At 54.5% G+C, this 13711-nt stretch overlaps 1 protein-coding gene across 4 annotated transcripts in view; it reads left to right on the top strand.

The window, feature by feature from the left end:
* The window catches only part of LRP5 (LDL receptor related protein 5), a 143238-nt gene that overhangs the window by 33267 nt on the left and 96260 nt on the right, over positions 1–13711 (top strand). For all 4 annotated transcript variants that reach the window (XM_028833138.2, XM_028833139.2, XM_077961922.1 and 1 more), the window contains exons 2-3: positions 2865–3261; positions 12320–12517. In XM_028833138.2, the coding sequence (XP_028688971.2) occupies positions 2865–3261; positions 12320–12517 (595 nt within the window). The remainder of the gene's footprint in view (positions 1–2864; positions 3262–12319; positions 12518–13711) is intronic.

The raw sequence follows: 13711 nt of genomic DNA, 5'->3' as shown, positions 1-13711 counted from the left end.
TTGTTTTGTTGTTGTTGTTTTTTTTTTGAGACAGCGTCTCGCTGAGTCGCCCCAGCTGGAATGCAGTGGCACAATCTTGGCTCACTGCAACCTCTGCCTCCCGGGTTCAAGCGATTCTCCTGCCTCAGACTCGCAACTAGCTGGGATTACAGGTGCCCGTCACTACGCCCGGCTAATTTTTGTATTTTTAGTAGAGACGGGGTTTCACCATGTTGGCCAGGCTGGTCTCGAATTCCTGACCTCAGGTGATCCACACTCCTCAGCCTCCCAAAGTGCTGGGATTACAGGCACGAGCCATCACGCCCAGCCGCCTCCATGTTTTAGCTGTTGGGAGGGATGCTGCCGTGATCCAATGTGTATGCATATCTGATCGTGTCCCTGTTTTCAGTTCTTTTGGGTATATACCCTGAAGTGGAATTGCTGGGTCCTGTGGTAATTCTATGTTTAAGTTTTTGGGTAGCTGCCATGCTGTTTTCCATAGTAGCTGCACCATTTTACATGTTTCCAGTGGTGCACAAGGGTTCCAGTTGCTCCACATCCTCACCAGCGCTTGGTGTTTTGTGTTTGGATAGTAGCCGTCCTCATTGGTGCAAGGCGGTATCTTATTGTAGTGTTGATTTGCATTTCCCTGGTGATGAAGGGTATGTTAAGCCTGTTTTGATGTGTTTATTAGCCATTTATATGTCGTCTTTGGAGAAACGTCTGTTCAAGTTGTTTGCCCATTTTTGAGTTGGGTTGGTTGTTTTCTCATTGTTGAGTTTTAGGAGTTCTCTATATTTCATGGATATTAATCTCTTAGTAGATCTATGATGTGGAAATATTTTCTCTCATTCTGTGGGGTTGCCTTTTTACTCTCTCGACAGTGTCTTTTGATGCACAGAATCTTTAACTTCCATGAAGTCCCATTTGTCTTTATTTGTTGCCTTTGCCTTCCCGTTGTGTGGCTTTCACCATGTCCCTCATTGCCACGAAGAACTGTAGACCTAAGGTTATGACAGCACGGGTGGGGTGGCGGAGTCTCTGCTGTCATTTTCCTGGCCTCAGGTCCTCTGTGTGTCCTCCCATCCATCGGAGAATATCCCCTGGGAACAGGAGGGGCCAGGATTTGAGCCAGTGCTTGTCTTGGCAGGGAGGCCCGTGCTTGGAACTATCTATCGCACTGCCCTGGGGTCTCCTGGGCCATACTCTGGTCCTTTGTGCTCCCGGGTGCCCTCATAGAGGCTGCAAATCTTTCCCCTGCTGAAATGAAACCAACTGAACTAGCTACAGGATTCAGTTCCGTGACTGTCATTGCCTGAGTTGAGTTTGTTTTGGCTTTCTCTTTCTTGATGAAGATGGGAATGTGGGGTTGGCCGGGCTCCCCTATCTGCACGGGAGGGCCCAGGGATCTGCAGTTTTCACGAGGAATGTCAGCTGTTTTGAGCCAAGGCTTCAGAGGTTTTTTGGAGGTGTTTGTGGCCAGCCCAGCCTAGCCCTGCTGGTAGCAGACACAGACTGATGGAGCTCCCTGGAGGCCCTTACCTCCTCGTGTCCACTCCTCATGTGGCTTTTTAGTCCCTCTGAGTCTGTGTTGGGGGTTGCTGGACCCTCCTGGGGTCTGAGGTGTCTGGTGGGGTGATGGTCTCAAGACCTCTCCTGATTCTCATTCAGCCTGTTGTGGGAATAAGACGCTTGGCTGTGAGATGAGGCCTCTTGCATAGGCAGAAGGGGCTGAGGGCTGGGGTGCAGAGGGAGGTGATGGAGCCAGCCCAGCCGCAGGCAGATCAGGAATGCTTGGGGTGGGCTGGTGGAGGGAAGTGTAGGTGAGGCCAGGGGCCAAGGCCTTGGAGGCCAGGCTAGGGAGTCTGACCTTGTTCTGCATGGCACTGGCACAGGGAGCTGTGAAAGGTGTCTGAGCCAAGGGGTGGCATTCCAGAATGACCCTTTAAATGTGTTCATTGTAGGAATGTCTAGAAGCAGGGTGGGAGAAATATGGAATACGGGGTGGATGGGAAGCAGAGGCCATAGGCCAAAGAAAGGGGCCTGAGCTTGGACAGTGGTCAAAGACTTATAAGGGAATCTGGAGGCTCTTTCTGGCCTGGGCTTTGAACCCCTCAAAAAGTGTGGCACTGTGGCTGGGTCTATAGCAGGCAGCATGGCCAGGGCTGTGCCTTCATGTCCCCATCCTCTGTGTCAGGCCAACAAAGGGGATGTGGCTTCTCTCTAGAACAGGACAGGGCCCCAGCAGCCTCTGGAGGACGACGTGGGAGGTGGTGGGTGTGGCAGGAAGGGTCACCCGTACCTGGGGGAACAGACGTAGCAGGTGGTAAACAAACAGTTGCTAGGCTGGGCGCGGTGGCTCATGCCTGTAATCCCAGCACTTTGGGAGGCCGAGGCGGGCAGATCACGAGGTCAGGAGATTGAGACCATCCTGGCTAACACAGTGAAACCCCGTCTCTACTAAAAATACAAAAAATTAGCCGGGCGCAGTGGCGGGTGCCTGTAGTCCCTGCTACGCAGGAGGCTGAGGCAGGAGAATGGCGTGAACCCGGGAGGCGGAGCTTGCCGTGAGCAGAGATCACGCCACTGCACTCCAGCCTGGGTGACAGAGCGAGACTCCGTCTCAAAAAAAAAAAAAAAAACCAGTTGCTGTCACTGAGTGCGGTAAGAAGGCTGTTTGCTGTGCTGCAGGAGCCTCTGAATGGTGTGGGCCGGGGCCGCCCAGGCAACTTCCTGAGAGCGCCTTGGGGGTGGGAGGAAGGAACTGGAGGTCTTGGGCATGAGTGGGGCAGTGCCAGGAGTGCTCTGGGCATAGTGCTGCATCCCAGGGCTGTGTGTCCTGCTGGCTTAGCCAGTGGCCCTCACGGTTTGCTTCTGCCCCACAGCCTCGCCACTCCTGCTATTTGCCAACCGCCGGGACGTACGGCTGGTGGACGCTGGCGGAGTCAAGCTGGAGTCCACCATTGTGGTCAGTGGCCTGGAGGATGCGGCCGCAGTGGACTTCCAGTTCTCCAAGGGAGCCGTGTACTGGACAGATGTGAGCGAGGAGGCCATCAAGCAGACCTACCTGAACCAGACGGGGGCCGCCGTGCAGAATGTGGTCATCTCCGGCCTGGTCTCGCCCGATGGCCTTGCCTGCGACTGGGTGGGCAAGAAGCTGTACTGGACGGACTCAGAGACCAACCGCATCGAGGTCGCCAACCTCAATGGCACATCCCGGAAGGTCCTCTTCTGGCAGGACCTTGACCAGCCGAGGGCCATCGCCTTGGATCCCGCTCACGGGTAAACCCTGCCGCGACTCTGCCTGGGTCCAGGGGGCGGGGAGCGTCACCGTTTCTCTCTCGAATTTATGTGAGCCCAAGTTATTTTTCAGAAAAAAGATGTGAATCTTAAAACGAGTTCGTGGGGGATGCTTTGGCTCATGCTTGTAATCCCAGCACTCTGGCAGGCCAAGGCGGGTAGATCACTTGAGTCCAGGAGTTCAAGACCAGACTGGGCAACGTGGTGAGACCCCATTTCTAAAAAAAAAAAAAAATCGGGTGTGATGGTGTGCACCTGTAATCCCAACTCCTTGGGAGGCTGAGGTAGGAGGATCATTTGAGCCTGGGAGATCGAGGCTACAGTGAACTGTGATCCCACCACTGCACTCCAGCCTGGGCGACAAAGGAGACCCTGTCTCAAAAAAAAAAAAAGAACTCAGCTTTCAGGATTTGTTATGGTTGAGAGAATTACTTCCCCTTGAGATTCCATAGTTATGTTTCTTTTATTTTTTTGTGAGACAGAATCTCGCTCTGTCACCCTTGTTGGAGTGCAGTGGTGTGATCTCGGCTCACTGCAAGCTCCGTCTCCCAGGTTCATGCCATTCTCCTGCCTCAGCCTCCCTAGAAGCTGGGGCTACAGGTGCCCACCACCATGCCCGACTAATTTTTTGTATTTTTAGTAGAGACGGGGTTTCACCGTGTTAGCCAGGATGGTCTCGACCTCCTGACCTCATGATCTGCCCTCCTCAGCCTCCCAAAGTGCTGGGATTGCAGGCGTGAGCCACCGCGCCCGGCCTTTTTTTTTTTTTTTTTTTAATTGAGATGGAGTCTTGCTCTTGTTGCCCAGGCTGGTGTGCAGTGACATAATCTCGGCTCACTGCAACCTCCGCCTCCCGGGTTCAAGTGATTCTCCTGCCTCAGCCTCCCAAGTAGCTGGGATTACAGGCGCCCACCACCATGCCCAGGTAATTTTTGTATTTTTGGTAGAGATGGGGTTTCACCAGGATGGCCAGGCTGGTCTCGAACTCCTCACCCCAGGTGATCCACCCACCTTGGCCTCCCAAAGTGCTGGGATTACAGGCGTGAGCCACCATGCCTGGTTCATAGTTACGTTCCTTTTTAAAACTTGCATGTCTGATGGGGTTGGCTGTGGGTCTGAATGGTTAAACGCATCTTTGCTGTGTGTATGGTGGGTGGCCTGGGAAGTGCAGACTCTCAGGCAGGTGGAATCTGCGCCTTCTCCTGGCTTTCTAACTGCATTGGCTGAAAAAGTGCAGCTCCTCATCTGGAAGCAGAACCTGGGTCTGTTTTGGAAGCTGCCCTGTGTCCTCCTCAGCTCCTTGTCTGGCTGAGTTCACCTGGGCCTTTGAAGGCTCAGGGCCTGGCCATGATCCCAGGTGGGGAGACGGTGGGTGGCAGGAAAGCGAAGAACCTCCTTGGAGTCGAAGTCCGGGGTGGAGAGTTTAAGGGGAGGTGGCCCAGCTCCAGTGGCCAGCTAGGCCAGGTCACCCCAGACTCCCGAGCAGAGGGAACAGTTTGCTTGGACGCCCGTTGTCCCTCCTTCGTCCCTCCTCTTGCAGCCTGGGAGTGACTCTGGGGGCTGTACACACACCCTTACCTGGGCTGTGCTGAGCCCTGGCCCTTGCTGACCTGTCAGGTTCTGTGCTGAGTTCGTGTGAGAACTGGTTGGCAGAGGTCTCTGACTAGAACACAGGAGCCTTTTCCCCCCATTCCCAGGCTCAGTTGGAAGCCCTTTGCCTGTTAGTTCATACAGTGTCACCACAGTCTCCCAGCCTGGACCTCACCGGATGAGGGACCGGCCTAGATCTTCTTTGCGCAATGGCGCGATCTCGACTCACTGCAACCTCCACCTCCCAGGTTCAACGATTCTCCTGCCTCAGCCTCCTGAGTAGCTGTTATTACAGGCATGCACTACCACACCTGGCTAGTTTTTGTATTTTTAGTAGAGACAGGGTTTCGCCAGGCTGGTTTCAAACTCCTAATCTCAAGTGATCCACCAGCCTCGGCCTCCCAAAGTGCTGGGATTGCAGGTGTGAGCCACTGCACCCGGCCTGACCTAGATCTTCTAGATTAGAAAGTCTCAGGACTGGGCAGCCACGCATCCAGGCCTGCCACAGGAGCCCACCCGCCCTCCTCCCTGAAGTCAGGGCTCTGGGAGCCCTTCCCTTTTCCGTGCCCTGTGGGACAGTGTCCAAACTCTGGAGTAGGACCGAAGACCCCTGGGCTCTAGTCCTGAGGCCACCAACTTGCTGTTGCCCTTCGCAGTGACCTCCCCCTGACTCCCATGGCGCTGGCTGCAGGAGCCGGGCAGGAGGGGCTGGTTGCCATACCCTGCAGATGCCCTTCCTCTGGGCCTGCCCAGGGTAGTGGGAATGAGAGTATCCTCACCAAGGCTGGGGTTTGGGAGCTGGGGAAGCAGAGTGCCATGGTGGCCAAGTTCACCTCTTTGCTCTGTGTGGTGACTTAAGAAGCCATTGACTGGCTTCTGGCAAGCACGGGAAGGGCTGGAGCCTTTCAGAGCCCAATAGGTTTGTGTGAGCCAGGTGTGTGTGTCTGAGCAACTGAGTGTGGGAGTGGGAGGATGTGAGCCTGTGTGTGTGTGTGTGTGTGTGTATGTGTGCACGCACGCACACATGTGCGTGCATACGTGTGAGCCTGTGTGCGTGCGTGTGCACACGTGTGTGAGCGGGTATTTGTATGCTTGTCTGTGTGAGTGCGCGCGCGTGATTATGCATGCGCGTGTATGTGCCTGTGTGAGCGAGTATGTGCGCGAGTGTCTGCCTCTGAACCAGTCTGTGTGTAAGTACGGGGTACCAGCAGGGGTGGGATGCGGTGGAATTTATGGCCAAAGTATTTTGAGTCCCTGAGGTCAGGCCAGAGCAGCCTCGTGCCCCCACCACCTGAGAAGTGCCCCTAGCCTCCCAGGGGTGCTGTGCTGGGCAACCGCTTATCCCTGGGGCCCCTCTTATGCCCTCGCTGCCCTCCGAGTGGGCTGGCCACCTGCAGCTGCCCGGAGCCAGCTGACTTCCAGGGCGGCCTCTGTTCCGCCTGGTGAACTGTCGCCCTCTCAGCCCTCTCCCCCTGCACTGTGGCTCCAGGAGCTGTGGGGTTACTGACCTTCTTTTTGGAAGGGTCAGCTGGTGTAGCAGTCTCTCTGGCTTGGAGGGGGCATCAGCAGTGGTGGGAGAGGCCAAAGATAGCAGCCTGCTGGAAGCCCTCTCCCGGGGCCGGCCTGCGGTTGCTCACCAGCGGCTGCCGCGGCCATTGTGTCACTGGAACCTATGCTCCTCCCATCCTTGCGTTCCCTCCCAGTGTGGGTCACTGCAGCTCCCTCACCTCCCAACCAGGCATCCACCCACATTTGTGAACCCTTGTGCGCTGGTCCTGCTCCCCATGCAGCAGGTATAGCTCCATCTCTGACCCTTTCAGTGGATGGGAGGAGACGGTAAATGAATAGTATTTGAGAGGGATGTGTGTGTGGGGGGATAAAGCCGTGCCCGGGTGCTGTGGCGAGGGGCTTCTCTCGGAGCTCAGGTGCTGGGCTCTTGGTGACTTTTGAGCCGAGACTGGAAGCAGCCGTCTGGCTACTCGAAGCAGCCGTCAGGCTATCTGGGAGCGGCGCCCTCCAGGCAGAGGAATCAGCCAGTGCAAACCCTGGGCTGGTTTGGGGCGGGGCCTGTTTGAGGGGCTGTAGCAGAATGTAGGGGAACAGGGCCCAAGGTGTGAGGAGAGGACACATCAGGTCTCGAGCAGAGGAGGTGCCAGGTCTGACTCGTGCTGGAGGGCATCCCCTGGTGGCTGGAGCGAGAGTGAGCTGTGGTGTGGGTGGCATGGGGGCAGGAGCCCTGTCCACAGTTATTACCGGGATCCTGGCGACAGAAAGCAGCAGTGGGGACACCTCACTTGTGGGGGTAAGGTGTGGTGAGATTCGGGATCTGTTCTGAAGAGAAAGACAACTGGATTTGCTGGCACTCTGCATGTGGGTTCGATAGAAAGATGAGACAAGGGCCGGGCGCAGTGGCTTAAGCCTGTAATCCCAGCACTTTGGGAGGCCGAGACGGGCGGATCACGAGGTCAGGAGATCGAGACCATCCTGGCTAACACGGTGAAACCCTGTCTCTACTAAAAAAATACAAAAAAACTAGCCGGGCGAGGTGGCGGGCGCCTGTAGTCCCAGCTACTCGGGAGGCTGAGGCAGGAGAATGGCGTAAACCCGGGAGGCAGAGCTTGCAGTGAGCTGAGATCCAGCCACTGCACTCCAGCCTGGGCGACAGAGTGAGACTCTGTCTCAAAAAAAAAAAAAGATGAGACAAGGATGGCACGGTGCCACTCTGTGCCTCAGTATCCCTGTCTGTACGTCATGTGGAAAACACCAAGAACAGTTTGTGAGTTCAACAAATGTTAGCTGTCGTTACAGTAAAAATGCCTTTTCCTCAACACCAGAAGTCCAGTCTCCATGCCTGAATGGTTTTCTCTGTTTACTTCCTTACGGCTTTTGCCATGTTGGTTGGGAGGTGCTCAGTTGGGAGGTGCTAGGTGCTCTTTTGGGAGGTGCATGATGCTCAGTTGGAGGTGCTACGTGCTCGGTTGGAAGGTAATTGGCACTTGGTTGGGAGGTGCTTGACACTTGGTTGGAAGTTGTTGGTGTCCAGTTGAGAGGTGCTAGGTGCTTGGTTGGGAGGTATTAGATTGGGAGGTGCTTGGCACTTGGTTGGGAGGTACTTGGTGCTTGCTTGGGAGATGCTAGGCCCTTGGTTAGGAGCAGTCTTTCCCGTGCTCAGATTTGAGCTGACTTTGCCTGCATCATCTTTGGGAGCCAGCTGTCCCTGTTTGGCTCTGGCTTTTCTTAACCATTTGAAATGAAATGATGCATTTACTAAAGTGCTTGCCTCTAAATTCTCTTCCAGAAGCCCTCCCCAGGATCACACCTGTGGCTGTTCACTCCCACCCCTGCCCCTGGGGCAGAGTTGACCTTAGTGTTGGTTCCTGGGCCTCTCCCCACACCCTCCCTTTGCTCCAGTCATTTGAATGAGAGAGTGAAAACAGTGGCGTGCCAGCTCCCACTCATCAGATCCAGTGATGCTGATGACACCAGCCATGGTCCTACCCTGAGGTGCTGACTGTCCCTTTAGGCTCCACGTCACTGGATGGGGAGAGGGAGAGGATTCCAGCCTGTCACAGCGCCCGTGGGCAGCAACCCCCACTCCGCTCACCAAATACTGACGTGAATAGCGGTCCACAGGCAGAAGTGTGGGCACTGAGTCCCGGGGCAGGACCACTGTCCTGAGACTGGGGGTTTTGTCCTCTGTCCTGGCCACAGGCACCAGGTTGCAGGAGCATTTTGGCCTTCCTCCCGGCCCTGCTAGAGCCCCCATCATCTCCTGTGCCCTCCTGCAGTGCTGTCCCTCAGCAGGATCCTTCCTCAGAGGAGGTGGTTCCTGCCCCGGCCATCATCAGGAAGGGAGTCTCTGGGTCCGGGCGTCCACCTCAGTGTGCACGTGGCCAAAAGGATCAAGAGCCCTGCAACCAGGAGGGCCCATCCTGAGACTCGACTTGGTTGCAGTTTCAGCAACGCAAGTGGCCCTGCGCAGACGTCAAGGCAGGGTTGGGGGAAGGCACGTCCCTCCCAGTGCTAGGGTGCCCACATGGGTGGCAGAGTGGGCTCTGGGGATGACCCTCTGGCCCCTGAGGATCTGGGGCCAGAAAGACACTGGCTTAGCATGGGAGGAGGCCCCGGCCTGTACCAGCCTGACAAGGGGCCACAGTGACCCCCGGGTCTCAAATTAAAGCCAGGGTGAAACCCAACCCCCTCTTTAAAATGCAAAATGGCACTTCCCTAAAATAACACACAACCACAACCGCAGCTGGCTCGGCACGAAGGCCATGCTGCAGCGCTTTTCTTCGGAAGTCGATTTTCCTCCGTGGAATTTGGCTGGGCTTGTGGTAGCATTTGAGACTCTGCAAGAGCATGTCCACGCCAACCAGTCTCTGGTCACCGACTGACTCGCCAATTCCCCATTTAAGGAAACCAGCAGGCCTCTGTTATGAAACTCGGGGAAGGAATGTGAATTATGCTCCATGCGGAGGCCCCTGCTCCTGCACGTTTTCCAGCTTTTTCCATGGGCCACGGTGGGGCGTTTGGGGGAAGGCCTGTGTGGATCCCCTCCAACTCCAGACTGATGCCCCTGACACCTTCTTAGGAGGTGGCAGGGGTTCTGGGCTCTGTCTGGGCTCCTAGGGGTCGGGGACGGGCAGGTAAAGCAAGGCGTCTACCCCAGGCACGCGGGAGGCTTCGCTGGGCTGGCTGCCAGCACCTTGGAGTCCCAGGCTGCCAGGAAAAGTTCACCCACACCCAGGCTTTGCTGGCGAAGGGTGAGTCATATGATGGTCCGGCTCAGGCCCTCAGCAGACACCAAGTGTGTTCCCAGAGCTGCCGCTCAGCGCCTGTAACCTGGGACAGGCCAGCCTTTTAGGGACTCAGTTTTCTCATCTGTCTAATGGGAAGAGCAATTCCCAGCTTCCCTGTGTCGGCTGGGTTCTCACTAGATGCACAGGGGACAGCAGCTTGAGAGGGACTGTCTGGAGAGCTGTTCCATGTGATACCCCTCTTATCCTGTCCCCATGGAGAGGGGCTTGGTGATGGCAGCTGGGCGCGGTCACCCTCTGCAGGGAGGATGGTACGTTTGGTTCGAGGCTCCTGTGCCCTCATTCTTATTGATCTTGTCACAAGAGCCCCTCTGGAAGGTGGAGATGGTGCTTGCTCGGGAATAACACTGCTCAGGGAAGCAAGGCCCCGTGGTGCACCTGAGGCTCCTGAGGCCGCAGAGTGCCATGGTGGGGGAGGAGGTGGCTGTGTGTCTGTCATTTGCCTCTTCTGCTGGATGGAGACCCCCAGAGGGCAAAGCAGGGCTTGTTCTCCCTGTGTCCCGGGGTCACTCATGCCCGGCTTGGCCGAGCTGGCTGTTTTAAATCAGTTGCTAAGGCCAAGAGGAATGGGGTTTGCCGCCCACCCCAGGAAGAAGGGAGCAAGGGAGTCAGCACCATTTTACATGGACCAAGAGTGGGAGGAGGCTCCTCAGAGGACATTCTGGGCACTGTCTCCTTTCTCTGCTGAGAAGGGTGGACAAAACACAATAGGTCTGCCAGCTCTTGTGTCCTGTGGCTCGTCCCAGCTGGCTGGGATGGGAACTGAGTCCTCCAAGCTGGTGTGGTTCCCCTCTGGTCTCCGCTGAGAGCCACTCCCAGCCTCTGGGCACATACCCTGTGGTCACCTCCAAACAGGGCACACTGGGCAGTGGTAGGGGTGGGAACTGCCATCCCAGACTTGGTGTAGGGCACATTGTCTCTGCTCACTTTGTCCTGGTTCATTGGCCAGAGATCAAGTAAGGGCGCCCTGAGGACGTGCTTGTTTCTCATGGATGGGTGATGCTTGTCTCTTGGGAACGTGGAGAAGCAAAGTCACATTGCCCATAGACCTATCCAGGAACAGCTGCAGCTGCAGGTTCAGGCTCCATGGGTTTTATTCTTTTATTCTTTTTTTTTTTTTTTTTTTTTTTAGGCAGAGTCTTACTCTGTCATCCAGGCTGGGGTGCAGTGGTGCAGTCGCAGCTCACTGCAGCCTAGACCTCCCAGGGCTCAAGGGATCCTCCCATGTCAGCCTCCCAAGTAGCTGGGATTTTAAGTGTGTGCCACCATGCCCAGCTAATTTTTTTTAATTTTTATTTTTTGTAGAGACGGAATTTTGCCATGTTGCCCAGGGTGGCTCAAGTGACCCCCCCACCTCAGCCTCCCAAAGTACTGGAATTACAGGTGCGAGCCACCATGCCTGGCCATGTTTACTTGTTTTTAAATAGACTTAATTTTTTCAAACAGTTGTAGGTTCACAGCAAAATTGATGAGCAGCAGGTACTGAGTTCCTATATATCCCTGTCCTCACACCCACACAGTCTCCCCAACTGTCAGCATCCTATGCAGGGTGGTACATTTGTTACAACTGATGAAAGCCGGCTGACGCACCATCACCCAAAATCCATGTTTACACGAGGGTTCGCCCTTGGTTTGTACATTCTTGGTTTAGACAGATGAGTAAGGACATGCACCCACCATTCCATGTCACACAAGATAGTTCCACTGCCCTGATTTTCTGTGCTCCACTCATTCATCCCTCTCCTCTCCAACTCCTGGCAACTACCTGATGCTTTACTCTCTCTGTGTATTTGCTTTTTCCAGAGTGTCATAGAGTTGGACTCATACAGACTGGCTCTTTCACCTACTAATATGCATTTAAGTTTCCTCCATGTCTTTTCATGGCTTGATAGATCATTTCTTTTCTTTCTTTCTTTTTTTTTTTTTTTTTTTTTGAGACGGAGTCTCGCTCTGTCGCCAAGGCTGGAGTGCAGTGGTGCGATCTCTGCTCACTGCAACCTTCCCCTCCCGGGTTCAGATGATTCTCCTGCCTCAGCCTCCTGAGTAGCTGGGACTACAGGCGCGTGCGACCACGCCTGGTTAATTTTTTGTATTTTTAGTAAAGACGAGGTTTTACTGTGTTAGCCAGGATGGTCTTAATCTCCCAACCTCGTGATCCGCCTGCCTTGGCCTCTCAAAGTGCTGGGATTACAGGCGTGAGTCACCGCGCCCGGCCGATAGCTCTTTTCTTTTTAGCACTAAATAATCTTCCATCCTGCATGTTTTGAATTGCCTTTTAGAGATTCATTTACAGCATTTTCATGGTAGCAAAAAAATCAGAAATAACCCAAATTTATTTTAAAAAGTCACAGCATAGTACACTATGCAATCATCAAAAGAACAAGGAATCTTTCTATTTGCGAGAAGAGAAGGTGCCCAGAATTTACTGTTAACTGAGAACAAGTTGGAAATAGTATATTTTGATTGCCCAACTTAAGGCAGGAATACATGAAACCCTATCTGTTGGTTATTTCTGGTGGGTGAGATTTTAGGGCAAGTCACTGTCTATTGTTTCATGTCTCCATCTGTGTAGACAAAAACAAAAAAACAGATCTGTGTTAGCTGCTTCTCCTCTTGCCCTGCCCCCATCACAGGTACATGTACTGGACAGATTGGGGCGAGACGCCCCGGATCGAGCGGGCGGGGATGGACGGCAGCACCCGGAAAATCATTGTGGACTCGGACATTTACTGGCCCAATGGACTGACCATTGACCTAGAGGAGCAGAAGCTCTACTGGGCCGATGCCAAGCTCAGCTTCATCCACCGTGCCAATCTAGATGGCTCGTTCCGGTAGGTACCTGTGCAGTCCTGGGGCATCCCCTTCCCCTTTGTCCCCAGGGCTTTTGAATGGGTTTCTTCTTAACTCAGGCCTACAGACTCTTCTCTGAAACTCTGGGAACCTGAGACATGCAGGACTTCTCAGAACTTGGAACAGCATCAGGGTCTGGGTGGCACTTGCCCCCAGCCCTTGAATATTTCTATAGCAGGTGTGGCATGTTCATTCTAAGTAGGACAGAAAAGACCATCTGTAGGCCACACCTATGCACAGTTTTTAACTTTTTTTTAAACTTTGTTTTTTTGAGACAGAGTCTCACTCTTTCACCCAGGCTGGAGTGCAATGGCATAGTCTCAGCTCACTGCAGCCTCTACCCCCCAGGCTCAAGCGATCCTCCCACCTTGGCCTCCCGAGTAGCTGGGACTACAGGAGTGCGCCACCACACCTGGCAAATTTTTGTATTTGTGGTAGAGACGGTGTCTCACATGTTGCTCAGGCTGGTCTCCTAAGCTTAAGGGACCCTCCCTCTCAGCTCCCAGGGTGCTGGGATTACAGGCGTGAGCCATCGTGCTGGCTCATGCACCAAATGAGCATCAAAAGCTTTCCATCTTCAGAGCGTTTTGGATTTTGGAATTGTTGGGGAGGGCTTGTGGCCCAGCAGGGTTATGAACAGTAACCCTGTCACACGCACCACCCCCACCCTGGCCCCACCCCAGCTCAGGCATTTGAGGGCAGCAGCTGGAGCTGTCTTAGTTATTGCTGCATTCCTCAGTCTCACCAGGGGGCCATCCACATGGTCAGGGCTCAATAAAATGGGCCAAGAATGAGTAGGAAGGGTTTTCCCCTTGTTGGGTAATTGCTTTTAGAGCCTTCTGGTCAGTGTAGCTTCACAGCCCTGCACTTAATTACCTCTTAGACAAACATCCCGTGTGTGTACAGGTGAAAGGCAGTTTCTTCACTGACCAAGTACTGCCTGCTGCTGGCCCTGTGTGCCAGGTGTCAGCGATCCTCCTGGGACGGCAGATCCCATTCCTGCCCTAGTGGAGCTCCTGGCCCAGGCTGGGATGTGGCAGGTATCCATGCAGAGAGCAGTAGTGACTGCATGGGAGGACTCTGGCTGGATTTCTGCAAACACAGGCCAACACCCACATGAACAGACTTGAGGGCCTGGGCAGCTTTGCACCACGTTCGCCAGGCTTCGTGTGTTA

Source organism: Macaca mulatta, chromosome 14 (assembly GCF_049350105.2).
Source record: "Macaca mulatta isolate MMU2019108-1 chromosome 14, T2T-MMU8v2.0, whole genome shotgun sequence".
NCBI lineage: Eukaryota > Metazoa > Chordata > Mammalia > Primates > Cercopithecidae > Macaca > Macaca mulatta.
This window is presented reverse-complemented; position numbering and strand designations above follow the sequence as displayed.